The sequence below is a fragment of the Gobio gobio genome, assembly GCF_949357685.1.
Source record: "Gobio gobio genome assembly, chromosome: 2".
Classification (NCBI taxonomy): domain Eukaryota; kingdom Metazoa; phylum Chordata; class Actinopteri; order Cypriniformes; family Gobionidae; genus Gobio; species Gobio gobio.
This window is the reverse complement of record NC_137098.1, coordinates 17,058,695-17,081,860: the sequence shown is the minus strand read 5'-3', so window position 1 is coordinate 17,081,860 and position 23,166 is coordinate 17,058,695. Positions and strand designations below refer to the sequence as shown.

General features: G+C 38.0%; 1 protein-coding gene across 3 annotated transcripts in view; it reads left to right on the top strand.

The window, feature by feature from the left end:
* The first annotated feature begins 5,017 nt into the window (after positions 1–5,017).
* The window catches only part of mpdz (multiple PDZ domain crumbs cell polarity complex component), a 151,253-nt gene continuing 133,104 nt past the window's right edge, over positions 5,018–23,166 (top strand). The window contains exons 1-2 of one of the 3 annotated variants that reach the window (XM_079810729.1): positions 5,018–5,094; positions 11,773–11,846. In XM_079810729.1, the coding sequence (XP_079666855.1) occupies positions 11,831–11,846 (16 nt within the window). In that variant the 5' untranslated portion in view covers positions 5,018–5,094; positions 11,773–11,830. The remainder of the gene's footprint in view (positions 5,095–11,772; positions 11,847–23,166) is intronic. The other 2 variants (XM_079810731.1, XM_079810730.1) reach the window with 2 other exon arrangements.

Below are 23,166 nucleotides of genomic sequence, written 5' to 3'. Positions count from 1 at the left end.
CCATGTGTGTTACAACTAACTCCGCGATAGGTTGTGCCCCCTACTAGGTCTCCCCTACTCTTGTAAAGGATGATATTAAATGAATAAACATCCACATACAATGCTTCTTCACCATTGTTTTACGTTAATCAATTTCAACATTGATTAATACAAATTATGTACATTAACACAAATGCATACAGTCTCAAACTTTTCAAGACAGTTTTGAATTATGTGCTGGTAATGTAAATACTCCAATTTTATTCATGCCATGTATGTACATTCAAGTTCACTCAACTACATACTCATGGCGTCATATACATCCTCACACTATCGGTGAATCTTCAGGAAATAAACTCATAACACAGAATTAATGAATAAAGGATAACATGAAACACATACAACAATAACACTATACTGTCTGTGGTTCGGCCGACGGTGGGAGACGTGATGGTCACGGATCCGTCAGAGATGCAGCTCAAAGAAAACGTGAACTGTGTACTGTAAGTCTTGTTTTTTAAACATTTGCTAACTACCAAATCAGTCGTGATTAGAAACCACTAAATTTATATCACATAACATTAGTGTGTGGACGGATGTACCAGTGTGACATATGTCTGATCAAAGCTTATTATTAAGATGACCAATAAAATTGCTATTGCCTGATAATAATCTGTACAGTATTGTGATCTAAGCACAGTGCTACATATCGTTAGCTGCGTATATCTATAAGCTAGTAATGGTCTCTCACCAAGACAGCCGCCCTGTTCTCCACTGGTTTAACTCACACCACAACTCAATTTGTCTCCTCTGACCGTTGTCCTGTCTAATCTTGGCTTGTCCCTGCTCTCTTGGCCACATAGACAGTGTCTTCACTTTTTATCTTTTTACACATTCATTTCCCACATATAATTGAATGAGGAAAGGAAAAACAAAAACAAAAAACAGCAACAACAGACTAGCATGTTGACTATTTGAACATACATTTTGCTCTCCTTTCTTTCTGGCCAGCAAATTTCTCAATGACTCTCTGATTAAAGTCAGTCATCTCAGTAGTGTCATGACGTTTGCATTGTTCAGTCAGATATTTGAGGTCTCTTACCCCCGTTGTTATCCACAAAACTTCAGTACCGACACTTTGAAATAAAAGACAGGGAAAGCAATAAAGGGCATTGCTAACAACACATCCAGCCAGCCACCTATGTTTCTCATAACAAGCGCGTGAAGCTCCGATAGTGTAGGTTCATCCTCTGTCACAGGCCTGCTGCTGGATTTGTAAATCGCGTTGGTCCGGTTCGGAATCTTCCAACGAACACCTTGTGAAAGAATTTGGTTTAACTGCTGCCATCTCTACGAAAGTGATCATCATAACCAGTGGCTAAATTGGCTTTTGTAGGGAGGGGAAGCCCTTATTTACGGTGAATGGTCATTCAAAATCGCACGGGAAAAAGACTTAATGTGTTTTTACACCAAAGGGGCTCTTTTTCCAGTATTAATGTGTAAGGTAGGGTTGAGTAGTTATTCAAACAAAGATAAATACTTTACAGTTCACTTAGGGCCATAGGCAGGGTTTTTTAAATCAGAGAGGTCCCAAATTTGAGGTAGTTAGGGGGGTTTGAGAAAATTTGTATTTCTCTGATCTACATATGTGCATTTTTAATAAGTTTAAAGGCCAAAAAAACGTATAATAAAAAGCTTTCAAAACCATGTCAGTGGGCAGTAGATTATTTGACAATACCCCCCTAAAGATGAGCTTTGACTGTAGTCTTTTCATTTTCGTCTGTGTCCCTGAAAAGTGTTGGGAACTTTTTTTGACCAAAGAGCCATTTTTTTTTTCATTTTTGGTAAATGCATTTTTCCAAAAGAGCCACAGTAAAAAATAATATAAAATTATTATTAAAAAGCTTTTTTTTTTTCAATAGAATGTCAACAGTAGTAACTATTAGGTCCATAACTAAAAACAAACAATTATGCAGCAAACAATAAATAAGTTGCAAAATGGAATTAATTGTGCAGGGCTTTCACTGTGAGTTTGACCAACTGATGAGTATAAATCCTCTTCGTGTGTGTGAACGCCCACAGTGCTTACATCTACTATGTTTATGTGAATACTCGACTTGGCATTTTGACATATTTCTGTGTTTATTTGGCCGTTTAGGCACGCAACTGAAGACAAAGGCTAGTACTGTATATGCTTGTCCGTTTGTCCGTGTTGCGCTCGGAGTGCGCGCACAGCATCCTGTCAGAAATTCAGTTGTCTTTCGTGACTTATCATACTTTTATCATTTATTTTATCGTGACACTCGCGAACAGCACTGAACGCACAACTTGAATATTATTATCATAAACTTGTCATTAACCTCGGTAGGCTGTACAACAAGGGAATTGTAATTGGCAACTTTTTTCTGCAGATAACAGATCTCTGTTGATGTGTGTGTCTAATCTTTTTATCGATCATGTTAGTAATGTTGGTTATGTTAGATATGTTGGTAAAGTGTGAGAGACCTGGCGAGCCACAGGTTCCCGACCGCTGCTCTAGCCGTTCGCGGATTTCCATGGTAACTCACTGTTAGAATTGTGATGCTTTTACCTGATGGCTGTGGGCTCGGTGCTGAACAATAGAACGCAGTGATTAATTAATTATGACGTCTGATAATTCCATGTAGCCTGTATTTGCCAGGAGACGATCAATAATTAAAGTCTAATAACAATATTTCGTGCTGAAGGAGACGGAGCTGAGCTCCTGCAGGGTGTGTTGTGGACCCGAGGAGGCGGAGCCCAATTTAACCTCAGATCATAACAAGGTTTTGGCGGAGTCGGAGTGACTGTGTCGCCCGCGCACTGTCGCTTTAGTGGCCAAGAGCGGAAAGTTGAATGACAGGTGTCGAGAACCAATCAGATTGGATAAAATAACGCGCATCCAATTCTGATTCGCCAGGGATGCAGCGATCTGCGTCCGGAGGACGATCTTTAAAATCCAATTAGAGACCAGCTTCAGGTCACATGCTGCCCGTATATTTTTGGACTCAGATAGACATCCATTTGTCCGGCATCCCTCGCACATGAAACCGCATGAAACATATTCAAGAACATATTAGTTAACCGATCAAAGCCAGTTTTTATTAAATGCTGAGGCTCTTACTAACAGCCGGCACGTCGTATGAGTAAACTATTTCATTTTTATTTCATTTTTATATCATTTCTGTATACATGTATATTTCTGGAATTTTGATGGGGGCGGCATTTATTGACCAGCCGCCACTGCACTGAGGCCTATGTATGACATATAATGGTAAAGTGAACTTTTGTTGACATGAGTCAAATTGAAGAGGAGAAGGAGAGGAGAGAGCAACAGGTATGCCTGCAGGAATGTGAAAGCATTGTAGGCTTTTCCTGTTAATATTTTTGAGTGCAAAGCTGCATGAGAACTTTCCCATGTGACAACTAGAACCGGTTTCACAATTTGGAATATATTTATTGACTACTGGTAATAATATTCCTGAACCAACTGTTTGTAGGTTATCCATACTGTTTCCGTCACAAAATAAAAAATATTACGAATTTTATTTCAATTCTGACTTTTCCCCCCTTGTGAAAAACAAGTTTATTCAACTAATATTGCTATAACTATACTTCTTTTAAACTAAAACTAAGAACGTATACTTTCAGTGTCATCTTTATGTACTTCTCAGAAACATACTAAAATTGCACTTAAGTAAGTCACATATACTGACAGAAACGTCTAAGTATATTTGGCCTCTTTACTTGTACTTTTGATTGAGTAGCCTTAGTTTTTACTTTTTTTCACATAGTTTTAAATACAGTCTTATAAACTTTCATTGATTTATAAAGAAACCAGGGGGGGGGGGGGACATATTACGCATCTTTTAGTACATAATCTCCAGATCAAAACACAGGTGAAGAAGTGCTGTGTTCAAAATGGCATACTATCATACTACTCTTACTATTTCTGCAGTATCTAGCATGTATACTGTGCGCAGTATGCACATTGTCTGTATGCATGTAATGCCTGGATGACCTAGTATATTTGCCAGCATCTGCTAAATACAACTCAAGAACACTGAAATATGGAATCTGTGTTTGGAATGGCAAACGACTGTGAAGCTTTGGTGGTGTTGATGGACTCTTTTAATCATCATTCTGAATCCATCCGGACAAAGTCTTTGACAAAAATAATTTATTTTCTCAGCTTTGTGTTTTAAATGTTGCTTTTTAAAATGTATACATGAATAGTATACTTAAAGTGCAAAAATAATATAAAAATAGTAAACTTTTAATAATGATGTTATGTTCACTTAAAGAAAACGGTATAAAACTACTAAACTAGTAGTTTACTGAGAGTACACTTCAAAGTGTAATTTTTTTTACAAGTTTTAAAATGGTAAACTACTAGTTTAAAAGTTTGCTTGTAGCACAGATGCAGTACAAATGAGAAATGTAGCTGTGAACTAGTTTTGCACTAAAAGTTTACTACTGTTACACTTATAGTAGAGCTACACTTAAATGTAGGCTATATTTTTAAATGCCTACACTAAAAAGTGGCCAATTTAGTCCCAATCAGTATTGGAATAGACTAAATTGATAGTAGTAGGCCTACTTCGCCTACTAGTAGGCTACTTAAAAATATATCTAGGCCTACTTCAACTTTACAAGTGAAGTGTAAGCCCAAGCCCTACTTCATAAAATGAACTTGAAGTCTACACTTCTTTTTCGTAAGGGTCCCCTCGCAATTCTGACTTTGTGTCTCTCCGCTGAGTTTATATCTCACAATTCTGACTTTCTCCCCTCAGAATGTCCTAAATGTGAGATAAGCACGCAATTGCGAGGAGAAAAAAAGTCGAAACTTTCATACTACCTACTCCAGTGCAGTTTTCTTCAGATGTTTGTGAGGGTTACAGGGGTTCAGTGGTCTTGGCAGCCACTGAGCGGCGCAGGACTGTGTGTGTGTGTGTGTGTGTGTGTGTGTGTGTGTGTGTGTGTCTGTGTGTGTGTGTGCGCGCGCGCGCGGGGCGGCTCCAGTTTCAAACACAGCGCCCATCTTTAACACAACACAACCGGACAGACTCCGTCCCATAGCGAGATACCGCTGCTCATGTAAGTTATGCTCTTTCAAACTCATTTTTCTCCGTGAATGGTTGTGAATGCCGCTGCTGTCTTTGATGTGATCGTGTTGGGGATAAATTGTAACTAACGCGCTTTTGTTGGAATGAAACAATGTCTCGCGCGCATCATCTATTCTTTTATAAACGCGCCCGTGTTTCGTTGTCTTAATGCCGCTTACCGTACTTCGTTTGCTCTGTTTTGTAAACTTTTCTCGTCGTTCGCCACGCCATCAGCCTGTTGCTTCATTGGTGCTCTGTACGAAAAGCGGATTTGATTCCCGACAGGCCTGTGGACACAAAGAGATCAGCGCGATCTGCGAGTAACGGGACATACTGCAATGTCCCAAAGCAAGCAATTTATGTATCAGCCAGGGGTGGATTTTTGTTATATGAGAGGCACAATGCAGCTATTATTTTCAAAAGCCACTTTTATTTGTTAAGCAAAATGAACAAAGCATGTCACTTATTTAACTACTGATATATTTTTACACAAACTAGGCTACCCCTGTCCCTACATTGTGACATCATTTCCATGACCAGCAACAATTTGCCCCTAAATTTGGTGTACGTGGTTACCATGGAGACCACGGTTTCAGTGACTAACAAAAGTGAAATATAAAACATGAAGATAATAACTTGTGAGCATTTTTGGTTAGTGTCATAAACAATCAAGCTGCAACTTTATTGAATTATCCAAAACAATTTAAATTAGTATTTCATCATATGTAATTAGACATAAAATACTAGTAATTAAATTAGTTTCAGTAAGACAAAGCCAGCCATCTTATTCTAATTTCTTTCCTAAATGTACATTTTACCTCAAATAAAATTATTTTAGATGTAGTAAAAATGGCATGTGTTGGGTCAGCATAGTAGACAAACATAACTAGTAAGGTGTCTTTTTTGTAATTAGGCCTACCTATTAATTAAGGACATGTACTATAGCCTAACATTAGGGTTAGGATTAGGGTTTGGTTTAGGGTTAATTGCATGTTACATGTAGGCCTACTAACTGTAGTAAATTACAAGGTCAAATAAAGTGTTAACAATGTGTGTTTTAAGGGAGTTCACTTACAAGTCCAGGGCCAGAAAAAAAAAAACAACACCCAAAATGACTTTTTTTTCAATTTTTTTTGAATGTCTTTATTTGCGAGGCCAGCAACCAAAATGTTTCAAACAGCTGCTGTGGGAACATGGTGTCTTTGATATGCAGATAACATGCCAACTACATCTGTGTAACTCCAAATAGTGATATCTCATTCATTACTTTATCACTCTGTAATTGCAGTGTATTAGATACTACTTCTCACTAATTTAGCGTTTGAAACGGCTGTTTGTATTGGTCCTGGCTGCATGTTGCCTTACTCTTAGCTGTCATGGGACTATGTGTAAGAGGGAAAGACTTTATCTCCTTCAGCTTCTTGTTGTAGGTGTTGCCGTCACCGTTAATTAGGACTGTTTTTAAGCGTCACAGAAAGAAGTTAATCCTCACGTAAGAGCATTAGTCCATACGAAGACAGCAGCGAGGCTAATGTTTAGAGGGTGGATAGTATTGAGTGTTACTGCTATGCTAATGCAGTGGTTTTGGTTTCTAAATGTCTATTGAGTTTTGATGGTTTTATGTTTGAATATTGTAAAATGTGATTTATTCATGTGATCTTTACTCCAGTCTTCAGTGTCACATGATGCTTCAGAAATCATTATATGCTGATTTGCTGCTCAAGAAACATTTCTTCTTATTATCAACGTTGAAAACATTTCTCCTGCTTCATATTTTTGTGGAAACCTTTTTCATGTTTCTAAAGAACAGCATTTATTTGAAATATAAATCTTTTGTAACAATGTAAAAGTGTTTACTACCATATCAGAAACAGCCAAGCGTCTAGATAGCAGTGCCCTGTCAACAAAAAATGCTACAAACACTGTCCAGACTGCTGATAGGGCAAGTATTCCTTATCTGGCCAACCACTTAAGGTCTGCCGATGGGAAATAACGTATGCTGGACTGTTTTACCTCAGCACTGGTTCTTCTGTAAATCTTGTCTACCTCCCACTGTAGCCAGTGATGATAAAAACTCACATTAGTGTGTGCTTATACCCACAATGCAGCTATTCACTCTAGTCCTGTCGCTTACATGCGTCTCTAAGGAAACCAGACCCAGCCTCTGTGTCCCATCGTCATGGGAACCACAAGGTGGTCGGATAAAAGCATGTCTGCCCACAAGTCACCTGACCTCTCTGAGATTTAAAACTAGTGCTGTGATATGCAGTTTCTATACGAACTGGTGCACTGTGTTCATGTTCAGTGAGAACTAATTCTGTTTGCATTAAGATTTTCTTTTTGAGAATTAAATTCTTTTAATCCTGTTAAGCCTGACATATGAAATAATAATAAGAAAAATCAAATTTTCTGAAATGGAATAGTTTAATAAACCTTTAGACGAAATACAAAAGAAAATAAAAAAGTGTGCATATGCGTTTTATCATATTTGATACATCATGCTTTATGGCTCATATAGTATGATATAGTGAGAATATAGAGCTCAAACTTGAGGAGCAAACACCTCAATTTTAATCAGAGGCCCAAATTGAGCAAAAATATGTACATTTGGTGCCTGTGCTGATATACTGTATATGTGTGTAACCCATATGGACAAAAAGTAAGATGAAATAGCTTGTAACAATGGATCATATTTGATACTTTATGTTTTCAAAAAAAATGGTGTATGGATAATCAAGTTCATCACTCGATTAAAGGTTTATCTTGAAATATTACTAACAATATGCAAGGTATTCTTACATTTACTTCATACAAATCAGTAAAGATTTCAGAAGAAAAAAAGAAATGTTACAGTTATTCTAAAAGGCATTTTACTTGCTAAAATGTATGAACTATCAATCAGGCGACAGAAAGCATCTAGTCGATTGTGTGCAACAGGTTTTTAAGTAAAGTTTTGATCATGTCGATAATTTAGATGTCTTAGACATTCATGTATCAAATATGATGCAGTAGACTTTATAGAAGGGGTCTTCAATGTTTTTCAGGGCCATGCCCCCTTAGGCGATAGAGACATGGAGCAGGGATGCAAAATATGTCAAACAGAGCTACATATTAAAGTTGCATAGGAAATCAAAACTGACCATTCTTATTTTTTAAGACTGTAATATTACAGTGTTTATTGGAGATCTTCAACCCTGCTCATGGGGGACCCACTGTCCTGCAGAGTTTAGCCCCAACCCTAATTAAAGACAGGTTAAGCTAATCAAGCTCTGCAGGGTCACTTGTTGAAATTACACAGGCAGGTGTGCTGAACCAGGTGGGAATCAAACTTTGCAGGACAGTGGGGGTGTGTTCCATTCGACCGTAAGTGGACTGCGAAGTGGACTTCAGAGGGTATTCCGCCATCTCAAGTGAGATTCCAATCCAAAGGGAGCGAACATGTTCAGTTTGAAGGGTACTGCGAACGGCGTAGGGAAGAAGGGAACATCGATATATCATTTCACAGGAAGTGAAGAGTGAAAATCACCCAACGGTCATTGTAAATGTATATACTTATTATATAGTTTTAAATTTGAAAGTAAAGTAAATTACAATGTTCATTTATGTTATATCATAATCTGCGCGACCCCGTCTTTGCCTTTCTTTGATGACGTTGCAGGACTTTCCAAATTAGTGATTATTGTCAGCGAAGTCCACTTCAACTGATATACCATGCTCAGGGAGTAGGGAGCAGTGAACAGTGCGTAGGGACCCTGTCGAATGGAACGCACCCTGGGTCCCCTGGAGAAATCAAGCCCCACCCTACATTTTTTCTCACTTCAGAGGCCGTTTTACTCGGATATACGTCAGAATAGGGAAACAAACTATATTATGATGAAGTATAAGTAATATTGTGTTACGACACTGACAGTAGATCAGAACTATGCACATTATTGTATGAGATTTATGCATTATAATAAACATGTTGCGATAAAAATAATGCACATTTCATTAGTTGTTTGCATTTGTTGTAAATTATTTAAATGGATTTATAGTCATACATTTATTTTACTAATCAGATGGTTAATTCAACATTTACCCCAACTGTAGTTTCAAGATGATTAAATATTCACATTTTAATTTTACTAGTCAGATGGACAATTAAACTTTTACTTGAACTTTAGCTTAAAGTTTACTAAAACGTAACATTTTAATTTTACCGTGAGATAGACAATTAAGAATCAACTCACTAAGTATCTGAAATGAGTGAGAAGTGCAGATGTAATGTGTAAGCAACGGCTTCACCATAACAAGAATAGCAATGTACAGTGAGACATTTAAGATTATTTACAAGTCATTACTTTTACAAATAATTGGAATGGAATTTAAAAATATACATTGATACGATTATTTTTTCTAATCTATCAATCTGCATTTAGCCTACATTGCGCGGATCTATTTTGACATGCCATATTTTTGTCCCATGCTAGTTATCACTGTCAATCGCAATTTTGAGAGTGAATCCTGAATTTATATGTAGATGTCACTTCCAAAAAATTGCAGCGTGTAGTTGGCTGTCATTCCTCTTAGCAGCATGAAAAAAATACTTGTATTCAATGGATTAGTAGCTATATAGCCTCAAAAGCACAAAAGTGCTCACTTTACAATCACTAAAAAGCTGTCACTCCCCTCAGTTTGTGATCTCACAACGTTCCATTAAAATCAGTAAAGTTCCTTGTCAATACACACTGCAAAATTAATTTCTTACTTACATTGTGTCTTTGTTTGTTAATGAGAGAATTCGCAAGCGCATGCAGAACTCATCACTGAACAAAACTCAAACTCAAAAACACAATGGAGTGTTTGCCAAATCTGTTTTGCCAATGTTCTATTATTACAGTATCAACTGAGAGTGCTCTTGCTTTCGTTTCAGGGTGCTTGTATTTAAATTTGACTTTGTAATGTTTTCACCCATGTTTTATTTTTTTTAACAAAAAAATATTTGTGATCAAACATTAATTGGCGGACCCCCTGCAGCACCGCTGCGGACCCCCAGTTGAAGACCCTTGCTTTATAGGGTTAATGATTCATGTTTAGGGATGAAACGGTATGGAAATTTAACATCACGATTATAGTGACCCAAATTATCACGGTTATCAATATTATCACGGTTTTGTTCAAACGAGATGAAAGTGTTCAAAAAGAACTGATGCACACACTTAAAACATTTCAACAAGTTTTATATTTGAAAATCAACAAACAACAAATAAATCAAGCAGCTCTATGCACTTTTTTAAGCTAGATTCTGTGGGATTTCCTTCCTTAATGGCCGTCGTCAATAGCAACGCATAACGCATAAATAATAATAATTTGTCGTAAATATAATCTCTAATATTATCTCTGATGAGAATATTGCTTGAGAATATATTTACAGTGTTCAGCAATGATGCATTTAAATCTAGCATATTTTGTGTTAGAGCCCAAACAGTATCCAAGTGAAATAATGCATATCCATATTTCCATATGATTTGACAGTTAATTTTATTAAATATCAAAATGTGTGCATCATACCTGACACCTAAATGATCACTTTACAGTCAGTTTTATGACTGTCATTCTCTTCAAATGCTGAAGTTTGAAACGTGTAACGTTACCAATGTTGTATGTAACTTTAGAGACGGTCCCTAAATTCGTCCGCGTTATGCCAGTCATGTCAGATGCGCTGTTCTGCTGTGTTTTTAAAACCATTTTCGCTGCTGAAATAGAACAAAAACAGTACAACCACTATATGATGAATGAATCTCCTGCATACATCGCACGTTTATCTCTGCTTTTAGTGTAGATTTCAGCGAGTAAGAGCGGCGCGCGCTCTGAATGAAACTCCGGCTAATCTGAACGCCTCTGATTATGAGACATTGCATTCATAAACTCAATAGAAACACGTTTGAGTGGTTATAATGCGCAACGCGATTATAACAGATGGCTTTTGAGAAGACTATTATAAGTTCAACAGCCAGAGTGACTAGTGTGCAGCCGAAATAACGTTACACCCGCAAATGGCGGTTGTTAATGTCAAGCCCTGATTATTATCCCTTAAATGTTAGTCTTGACTAAATTTGTTCGTTCGCTTCACGTTATTATTTCCCAGATGTAGTTTTGGTATTGAGGTCAAAGTCCACTTGCCGTTCGTAGTTTTGAAGTGTTTCCCCTATTACAGCGACTTTCTTCTGGCATGTTTGCAGACAGGGTGACCATCTTAGATTAAGTTTCCCTCAGGACTTTTGTAAAAGCCAAAATATGACCACACCTCAGATTTGGTCCTTTTAGAGGCTGAACAATCCCCAGAAGTGCTGTCACTGCCTTCTGCCATTTCTTATCATTCAAAAAACAGCGGTGCTGCGCCTGACTGACGCTGACTACACAGGATTTACCGCGAGTTTTCACAACCGTGATAATCACACGCGGTTTTAATGATAATAAAATTGTATACGATATTACTAACCGTCACAAAATTATCGTGGTTTATCGTGAAACCGGTAATCGTTTCATCCCTATTCATGTTCATTATAGAAAAGGTGCATTCAAGTCATTGTATGTATGAATTGCAGTTTTACTGTATTTGCAAATAAATTAATAGAGGCTGTACTAAGTGAGGTGCATTTGGAGCTAAATGTGAATTTGTTGATTTCAGGCATAACGTGATACCCAGGTAATGAGGGAAGGCATTAGAAAGAGGAACAAAGCGCAAGATGATCGAAACAATGGGTAAGTTCATTTATTTTTGGTCATAACATTTCTGTGGAAATGTGGCCTCTGATTGTACTGTGCAGGATTCTGGGTATTTGATTGTGAACAGGAGGGCATTTGTGTTACTCTGTGGAATGAGACAGCTCGACACACGGACAGCAACTGTCTCTGCGTCTCTGAAACTCAAACAATATTTTGCATTTAAAAGTTATTTTATTTGTTGTACAAAAGTTTAATAGGATTACACTAAAAGATACATGAATGTGAATCTTAACTATTCTTGTTGTGCGAAGTGCAGTGAGATTGAGTAAATGAGCTGAATCTCATGGAGCCTATCAAGAAAATGCCAGACATGTTTTACCCCAAAATCAAAAGAAAAAAGATTATATTTGGGAGGCTGCATTTCCTTTATGCAAAATGTAATTTAAATAATTATATTTTGCTGTGAAATATGACCTGGACACGTTTTTTTTTTTGTAAGGTGTTGTGTTAACCTTTGTGTTCTCTTTCAAACATTTGTAGGGCCATATAAAATCAGTTTTAATTTTTTTCCGAAATTCCGTTTTTTTCGTTAAAATTTTTGGGAATTCCGTTTTTTTTTTTACCCCCACCTGTTATTTTAGTCGTAAAAAGTGTGTGCTTTTAAAGGATTAGTTCACTTTTAAATAAACTTTTGCTGATAATTTACTCACCCCCATGTCATCCAAGATGTCCATGTCTTTCTTTCTGCAGTCGAAAAGAAATTAAGGTTTTGGATGAAAACATTCCAGGATTTTTCTCCATATAATGGACTTCAATGGGCTCCAAATGGTTCAAGGTCCAAATGACAGTTTCAGTGCAGTTTCAAAGGGCTTTAAACGATACCAAACGATGAATAAGGGTCTTATCTAGCGAAACGATCAGTTTCTGCGAGAAACCGAGCAGTATTTATGCTATTATTTTACCTCTTTTTCGACGAACGTGATCATCTCTGAGCTCAGCCATAACTTCCACTAAGTGAGGTCAAATACGATCGTGGTCATAGATGTATACGTAGATGCCTCATTAGCACCTGCACGGATCAGTAGAATGAAGGATCTACGATCGATATATCTATGACCACGATCGTATTTGACCTCACTTGGCAGAAGTAATGGCGGAGCTCAGAGATGATCACGCTCGTCTGAAAAGAGGTAAAATAAGAGCATAAATACTGCTCGGTTTCTCGCAGAAACTGATCGTTTCGCTAGATAAGACCCTTATTCATCGTTTGGTATCGTTTAAAGCCCTTTGAAGCTGCACTGAAACTGTCATTTGGACCTTGAACCGTTTGGAGCTCATTGAAGTCCATTATATGGAGGAAACCCCTGGAATGTTTTCATCCAAAACCTTAATTTCTTTTCGACTGCAGAAAGAAAGACATAGACATCTTGGATGACATGGGGGCAAGTAAAATATCAGCACAAGTTTATTTAAAAGTGAACTAATCCTTAATGTTAATTTAATAAAACATAAAATAGGAATGACCTTACATTTATTGAGGTAACAAACATCACATTTACAAGTACTTTTCAGGACAAATACTGCATGATGCAACATAAAACTGCACTTAGTACTTCAAGTCACAACAAAATATTAGTGCTGTGAATTGATAAAAAAAACTAAATAATAAAATTTCTTCTGTAATTAATCATGATTAATTGCAATTAAAAAACATTGGAGTTTTTAATATTTGGATACTGTAATAATTTCAGTTACTCTCCAAATTAATGAGGAAACAAATTAAAAAATATTTTAAATATTTATTAATATAATTAAACATTAATGACATTACATTACAGTATAACTGAAAGCTACCAATTTCAACATTTATTAGGCTTTAAAAAATAACAACTTTTAATTTAATTGAACTTAAAACAATCTTTACCATTATAATAAATGTTATATTTACCCATGGCCTTCCCTTTCAGACATAGTCTACACAGAAATTGAATAAAGTTATCACCTTTCTTAACTGCATAAATAATAAGTGAAATATAGATTAATTAAAGCTCTGTTCTAGGGATGGGCAACAGTGGTCGAGTAATCGAGTACTCGAACGTGACAGCGATCATCGATCATGAGAACGATGATCGCCCTGAAAAAAATATATTTGTCTCTTTTTTATTGGTTATTGCATCGTTTTGCGGAGGTCTGATTGGTTAGCGTTTTACAGCACGCCTCCAGACCGCGGCGAAATAAAGGCGTGCACTGCAGTGATGTCTGGAATCATGAGATCATTAAATGGTTAGTGGAAGATGTGCAGCGCCAATCTGTCATAGCCTACATAGCATTATAATGAAAACACGATGGAAATAGAATGCTGTAAATGGTCTGTGCTTAGTTCCCCGTGTATCAGCTGATCCACAGAGAAACTAGCGAGAACACTCAGACTAGCGCGTGAAGTTCATGTGCGCATTCGCGTCCTTATCTGCAGATGCACGTTGTAAGATACTTTTATGTTGTCTATATCTGATTAATCTAATATAAGAAGCGTTTGGTTGAGCTTAATAAACTAGAAAAGCGCTGCCGTTATACCGGCTGTTGTTCATTCTCTTCAGTTTCAGCTCAAACGCATATTTCATGCTCGACATGATGGTTTAGAGACGGTCATATTCTTTTCAGATAGGCTATTTCTTTCTCAGAATCATTGATATTAGTAATGCAGCAGTGCTATACTGTTCTCGTATTTTTTAACAGTAGACCTAGTTTATTTAAAGTTGGTTTTTCGCTATGAGTTCGAAAACGCGCAGTGATGTCTGTAAACGCTCGATCATGAATAATAAAATTAAGTGCATGATGTGCAGAGTCAATCTGTCAAAGCATTATAATGAGGACAGGATTTTAATAAAATGTTGTTTCGGTGTGCTTTCATTGTCGGTGTATGAGCGTTGTTAAGGGAAGAGCGCATTCAAAATGTTCCGTTTCAAACGCTTCGCCTGTAAAATCTAGCACGCTGAAGTTCACGTGCGCATTCACGTCCTTTTGTGTTGATTTATGTCGTAATAGGTTCATAATAATCTTCATATTAATATTGATATATGGTGCGTTTGGTTGAGTTTATTAACCAGCTAGCAAGCTCTGCAGGGTGGTGTTATTTCACAGTTTCAGCTCAAAGGCAATGCTCGATATTACTGACTTGGTTATTTGAGACGGTCATTTTATAAAGATGTTTCTTTTTCAAAGACATTTATGCATCATAATCTAGCAGTTATTTTTTGTTTTATATGTTCATGTTTTCATATACCCGTTTTCATGTCACGTTTGTATTTGTCAACAACCATTTTCATAACAGTATTTTCATTATCTCAATGACGGACATGCCCCGCCCCCTGCACATGCCCCGCCCCCAATTACTCGAGTACTCGTTTTTGAGACCTATCGATGATCGAAATGAGAAATTGACAAAAATGCCCATCCCTACTCTGTTCCCGTTGTTCTTTGATGAACATTAAGGACAGGCATCATCAGTGCTACTGTCACTTTAAGATCTAAGATCCGACGTGCTGTCCCGCGCATCTCATTTTCTCTCAAATTCATTTAAGACATTATTTTCCATACAGTACATTTAAGTGCATTAAAAACAAGGCAAAATACAGCAAGTACTCCCCGCGATGGAACTGCTCGGCTCAGTACTGAGGGCTTAGCTTTGAGTTTCTTAACTTTTCCGCAGACGAATTTCATTGTTTTGAAGGGGGAGCTGAAATGACGGGAGGGGTTGTGTCGCCCAGATTTGCTTCCGCCGGTCTGCATTTTCCCCAGACATACGTTCTTCTCCCACACAAAACAGCATTTCATTCCAAATATGTAAAATTCCGAGAAATTCTTCGTTAACACTAGATTCCACGTTAATATGAGAATTCCGCGATTCCGTCCGCGATTCCGTGATCGCGTAAATTATTAGGCCCTACATTTGAACCAATTACACCAGGTCTGTCAGTTGACAGACCAATCATGACAGTTATGGGAATAACTGCCTATAAGACCAGATATCGAGAGGCAAGTTGTGGTGATCTCATTAATCCCTGGTGTTACCATCTCGGTTATGGCGACTACAAGCCCATTCAGCAGTGCAGTGAAAGGGAAAGATCCCGTGTGCCCATGTGCATGCGGGTCTATGATTGAAAGACTCTCACCCTCTGTGCATAGCATGTTTGGGAGTTAGAGACGCACAGGTTGTGCTCGCTAATCCCGAGTGCTGCCCGCACTGCTCTCATTTCGACTAAAGGGGACCCAAGTTTTTCAGCACCTGCCGTGGAGATAGATAATATCTGTCCTGATCTTCATCCCCCTCTTTGAATCAGACCTCTTGGCAGGGGATAAAGAGGAGGAGATTGCTCGTCTCTTGGAGGAGGATTTGGAGGAAAACGAAGAGGATGCTATCCCTCCTCCTAATCTTTCTTCTTGACCTGGCAGTGCCATGGATGAGTCCCCTTCCCCCATGCCAGGGTGATTGGACCTCATTGAAATGCGTAGGAGAGCAGCTGCTAAACTCTCTATCAACTGGCCTCTTAGCAAGAAGGCAAGGGCACAGAAAGGAATTTATATGACGGGAAAAGGCTGACATTTCTGGGACAAACCATTCTTACATTGGGTGCTTGTTAAAGGTTTATCTAGGCTGGACGTTCACAATATGGAGGAGTTGGGGCTGCGTCAGCAGATCAACCTACGCAAGCAAGATGGAGAGGCTTTTGAAACTGGCCTCCTATGGAAGCTGACTGCTTGGTGTGTGATTCAGGCAAAATGTTCAAAGGAAGGAAGTTCTCTTGTTGGAGTGTTGGCACCAGTTCACCCATTGCCCCCATGTGGTGAAACACTCTCCATTCATTCTGGACTTGCAGAACCTCAACAAGCACCTCAGAAAGTTCAAGATCAAAATGCTGACATTAAGGCTGTTATCTCACTTTATTTGTTCCAAAGACTGGCTTACATCAGTCCATCTGATGAATGCATATTTTCACACAAGCATCTACCTGGCGCACAGAAAATTCACAATTCAAATTCATCAAGTTTGACTATCAAGGCACAGGCTATACATTTTTGATGGTTCCTTTTGGGCTCTCATTAGCCCCAAGAGTGTTCAGCAAAAGTCGAAGCAGCCCTGACACCACTGAGAATAGGGGGTCTCAAAGAGTTAGTTTATTTGGGAGATCTGCTCCTCTGAACTCTGTCATGGTTGCAGAACGCCACCTTGACCACAAAGTGATAGGATCATTGTTCTGCATGTGCGCTCTCCGTTTCACGAATCAGGGAGTTTGCTAGGGGAAGTTTCTCTGAGAAAGGTGTTGAAGAAGGAAGCGTCACTTACAAGTTGGGGTGCAGTGTGCAAGGGCAAGATAGCGAAAAAAATGGCCCGTCTCACTACAGAACATACACATAATCTTCCTAGAACTGTTAGACAGTGTCCCTGCCATTGAAACATTTTGTGCTGTTCCACGTTTGAGCAGATCTGACAGCACAACTGTGGTGGCATACATAAATCGCAGGGGGCACACATTCTCCTCAGCTTCACAGTTTGGCACAAAGGCTTCAGGTAGTTGGCCAGTTGTGGGAGTGGTTCAGCAGAGCTGCTGTAGATCTCTTCGTCTTTCACGAAAACACTCATTGCTTTCTATTTTTCTCTCTGGCTAGAGATGGTGCGCCTTTGGGTGTGTATGCTAGAACACCCATGGCCAATCAGTATTGTTGGTCAACACTAAAAGAGAATGTACACACTTTGTGGATGACGAAGATAATCCAGCTCCTGTGTGACCAGCCCTGGCCTCTTCTGCTGTGCAGGGACCTGCTCTCACAAGCGCATGGAAAGATTTTTCACCTGGCCACGGCCAAAGTGGCTCTGTGGGCCTGGCCCATGAGAGGTTAAACTTGACTGTCACAGGTTTGCCTTCAAGGGTGATTGAGACTATTCAGAATGCGAGAGCGGCTTCAACGCGTTCTGCACATGATTGAAAATGGAATGTGTTTGAGCGACAGTTAGCACACAGACAAATTATTCCTTTTCTCTGTTCTGTTGTGTGTGTTTTCTGCAGGAACTTTTAGATAAGGGCAGCGCCTATTAAACTGTTAAGGTTTATTTTGCCGCAATTTCTGTGTGCAATGTGGGGATTGACCATAGACTGTAAAAAAAGATGGACGACGCACCTTCACTCTCTTCCAGTAAGTGGAGCCGCCAGTGTCTAAATGTGGGGCTGACATCTTAGGTCTCAAGTCTGCTCAGTAGCAACTTGGAGCCTGAGTCTGCGCAGTAGAGAGCGCAAAGTGGAGCCGCGATATCAAAGTCCCTCCCACACTCCCGCCTAATCAATCGGACACCTCTGAACTTATTGTGAAATAAACAGCTATGGAAATGTAAATATTAAAGTTAAAGCACCAATCTCCTCCCGAAGTTCCCGAATATGTCCGTTGGTGCTTCAGTGACTACTTCACTCAGAGAAGCTGTCAATCTCAGCTGTCAATCATAACGTCACACTCCCGTTTTTATAGCATCAAATAACTAACTAAAACCAAACTTTTTTAAAGAACACTTGAATTCACATCAGCGGACTAAAAAATGCCAAAAATGACAGAAACCACCTTTGGAACAAAAAATTATTTGAAGTGTAATTTGATTGTTTAGTTTGTCTATGTCCCATTACGTTATGTGGAGAGGGCGGGGTTTATGACCTATACTGCATCCTGCCACCTGGGGGCGATCGAAGCGCTTCACTTTTCAATACTCGAGTGGCACGCTTGGGATTGACAGGAATACCATTGATCACCACCGACTTGTATGCAGGTTAATGAGACTCCTTTCGCTAAAGACTGATTTATTATTGGCTCTTTTAATCGTGAACCGATTAGTGAACTTCATGCTTTGTCGGTTCATAACTTGAGAGTAACTCTCAAAACGAAACCAGCATTTGTGCCTAAAGTGTGTCGGCTCTCTGTAAAAAACAAAACAAAAACAGAATAGTAGTTATGGGCTTCGTGTTTATGTTACATACATCATTGAGTTGGTTGACAGGCCTGCTTTGGACAGCATATCTGCAATACAGGAGTTGTCTATATTAGTGGTTGACGACATATCGCCAAGGCCAATTTAATACGTTATTAGATACAACTGTTGAACAAAAAATGTATTTGAAAAAGTATATTGTTTGCTTTTATATTATTAGTAACAGAAAAGCAAACTATAGGCTATAATACTTTCTCATTTACCATCAACATTCAGCAAATATGTATCTATATCATTAAAACAATCAATAAAACTCTGAATATCTAATACACATTTAATTTCACAAACCTTGCAGATTTAATCGAATGCAGCTGTCAGAGATTCTGAAGTGCGCATTTGGAGCCTGCATGAACGTGGTACTCTGTGTGTGACGGTCGGTCTGTGCAATTGAATGCGGACAGGAGAGTGCAGCTTCACTGGAGGTGCGCGCTCGACAAACTATAAACCCTTAATTTTAAAATATGATGCGCTATATTCAGTTGCCCACCATGTCATATTCATGCAATTTTCACTGTGTGCTGTATGTAAAATTAGTGTTACCTTGTCTTTATTTGAAAAAAAATATGATTACCAGTGTGCACAAATTTACTGAGTGCCTTGTCTACTTCCTTTAAATTCATATATTTTTAAACAATTACTTTATTTGTGAAAAATACTGTAATATGATTGCAGAAACAAAAAGTTGCCATCTAAAGTATAAGCATGTTTATTTTTAAGATATATATATATTCATATTTATTTCTCATTTATTAAATATTTATTAAAATAAATATAAATTATAGATATTATATATTGGCTTTATATCAGCCATCTGCCACCCTGCTCTCTGAGATGTCGGCATCGTCCATCAAAAAAAAACTATATCGGTCAACCACTATCGGAGGACTCCCTCATCACTGTTGTGATTGGTCTGTCAAATGGCAAATGTGGTGTAATAATTGGTGCTTCTAGGATTGGTCACACTCGAGGCATTTCCAATAGTGAGATATCTCGCTAAAGATTATATATAACAAGCCTTTGTAAGACTTGAGAAGATTAAAATATATGAATAACATTTAAAATGTTAATTAAATATATATAAAGCATGTCGCATGTTTAGGACAATGCATTATTATGGATTATTCACTTTCCCCGCAGCAGCTCACTCTGTGTCCTCCCCTATTTTGCAGATGTGCTTGTGATGTCAGTCAAACTACTGTTTATCGATATAAACAGTAGCGCCTCAACTTAAAAAAAATATATATATTGTACAACTTTGATATACTGGCCAGCCCTAGCAGAAAGAAAAAGAAAGTCAAAAGAAAGAAAACAAGTTTCATTCTGTGTGAAAGTTTTCTTGGACCTGCTGGTTGTTGTGGGGTTGTTTACAGTCAGTGGTTTCTGAAGCGGTACAGAGCTCCACATACTCCACACACACTGGTTTAGTTACACTCTGTGAGAATGGAAATGACCTCGACTGGTTCACACAAACCTGGAGGCTAGAACGGCTCTCTAATGCCCTCGGCAAGAGCGCAATGCTGGAGTCCCAATAGCAGGATTCTGGGGCTTATCCAGGCGTTAGCCAAGCATGGCTGCACAAACCAGTCACACACAACTCAATCCCCTAATACTGCATTCACATACATACACACTGCATACCCTCTGACAGTTAAAAAGGTAAATATGCTTTTTACAAATCGTTAATTTGTATCTTTTTGCGTAGAAAATTAGATCAGACAGTTGAGAACACTTTTGAAAAATGTATTATTAAATTTATGAAATAAAAGGCCACTTTTACCTAACTCTTTCCCCGCCAAACACCGAATATTCCATTATTTGTGAGGAAACGCTTCCCTGCCAAACACGGAAAATTCCGTTCTCATTTCCAATGGAATTTTCCGGGTTTCCATGTTTTCACTGTTATATGCTAGGGGGCACTATGACACATCGCCTGAAAGAGTACTGAATATCCTGATCAAAACACATGCGAAGAAGAAGCAGAAACAAGTAAACGCATATTTGAAAGAAACCCCATCATCAACAATAAACCGCATATAAAACTGCCTAATGTTACTGAATGAAATGTCGACCCAGGATGAGTTAAAGGACTGTGCAAACGTTAGGGGTGTTGATGCACTCTATTTACTCCATCTGTGTTTGATCATCATTCTGAATCCAATAAGGAGGTAGTCTTTGACAAAATGCAGTGAAATGAAGCGAACAAACGGACAATGTCTTACGCATGTGAGCTGGAACTTCATTAAATATAAAGTTCAACCACACATTCCTAATATTAGAATTCGAAAGAAGCTTATGCAGCGACTGTGTTCTTCCACAACCAGGCACAGCGTAATATCTTGCTATCTTCGGCATGTTTATTGCTCGGTAGCGTGATCCGTTTAGCTCTACGTAGGTCTATGTTATTTATGATACATTTCTTGCACGAGTCGGTGGGCGGGGCTACAGAATCAGGTGTACTTCTTCTGCTGTTGAGGCGGCGTTTCACCACACTCTGACGTCAACGGTTGGCACATTCTGAGATCGAGAGTTTGCTGGGCCTGGTGTCAATAAAAGCTTTTCTTTGACTAACAAGGAAGTTTTCAGCTCCGAAACTTAAAGGATATTCTTATTTCACAATAAACTTTTATATATCAAAGAGTGAATGAAAAGTTGATTTCTCAATTCATGACCCCTTTAAATTTTTGTGAAAATTATCAAAAATGCTGGCAGTGGCTAGCAACTTTTTTTTTTTTTTTTTTTTTTTTTTTTTTTTTTATAAAGGCTGGCGGCGAAAGACTTAAAGAGGACACTTCCATGCTTGTTTTTTAACACACTTAAGTATACTTTTAAGTGCACTTTGCTATAATGTCAAATTAAAAGTTTTACTATTTACATTTTAAATCATTTATTCATGTATAATCTTTAAAAAAAAAAAAAAAATTTATACATTTTCAAAGATTTCAAACAAACTTCTTTCACGTTGCTATGAAAATGTTTTTCCAATTTCTTTCAAAATCAAAATTTCAAGTCTTTCCTTCAAAATATTCACAAAAATCTAACTTTTAATTAAAGTCAATAGGTTGAAAGAAAAAATTCTAATCAAAATACCATTTTTTCACAATTATTGGCACCCTTTCATTTAATACTTTGTGCAACCTTCCTTTGCCAAGATAACAGCTCTGGATCTTCCCCTATGCATATATATTCCAATAAGGTTGATGAACATCAAAAGATCTAAGACCCTTCCTTCATACAGAATCTCTCCAGATCCTTCAGATTCAGAGGTCCATGCTTGTGGACTCTTTTCTTCAGCTCATCCCATAGGTTTTTTTTAATGGGGTTTGGGTCAGTGGACTGCTATGTCCATGGCAAAACCTTCATTCTGTGGTCAGTGAACCATTCTGTTGTTTATTTTTGGAAGATCCAACCATGCCCCAGTTTAAGCTTCCTGACAGGGTCAGTCAGGTGTTGATTTAATATTTGTTGGTACTTGACAGAGTTTATGATACTGTGTATCCTAACAAGGTCTTTAGAAGACAATTAGCCCCACAGAATTAAAGATCCACCACCATACTACACAGTGGGAATGATGTACTAAAACTGCCACAAATGAAACTGAAAGTCGCAGACGCTCAACACACAATCATCTTCATTAAAAGTAGTGAGACTAAATGATCTTACCAGTGCTGATGCCACTCTCTCCCCTATTGTGGTCTTTGATCTTGAAATTAGCTGATAATAAATAAAATGCAGCGCATATCTGTTGCTTTCGTTGACGTGAACTCAACGAAACTCAATGTGTAATGGAATCGTTTTAACAAATCAGATAGATATCCGATCAGTAAATCACATGTGACCAGGAATAAACAGGCCCTTAAACTTCTTAATTATTGCCCAGATTGTGAAATTGAGTATTCTAACAATTAAAATATTATATTATAGCCATTTCATGATTTGTGAAATTCAGCCTTTTGTCACACACTATTACTGTATTCTCAGATCTTTCTTATGTGATGGATGACTATAGGAATTTGGCCTGTGTGTCACTTCATATTTAAAGCCCAGTGAAACAGGAAGTCATAATGACTTATCACTTAAGTCAAGTGTACCTGATCACTAAGGTGAACTTAAAAACATACCATACGAATGGATTATACTTCAGTCAGATTTTTACTCATTAGAATTTGTAGGGCTGCCAATATTTTTGTGAATATTTTGAATGAAGCTCTAAGAGGAGAAATGGCAGTCACATCTGTTAACAGCGAATGTTTGTGGTGCCCACTGTATATCATACTTTATTTTAAGTCTATCTTGTTTAAAAATAAATCCACTGTAAAATGAAGCAAA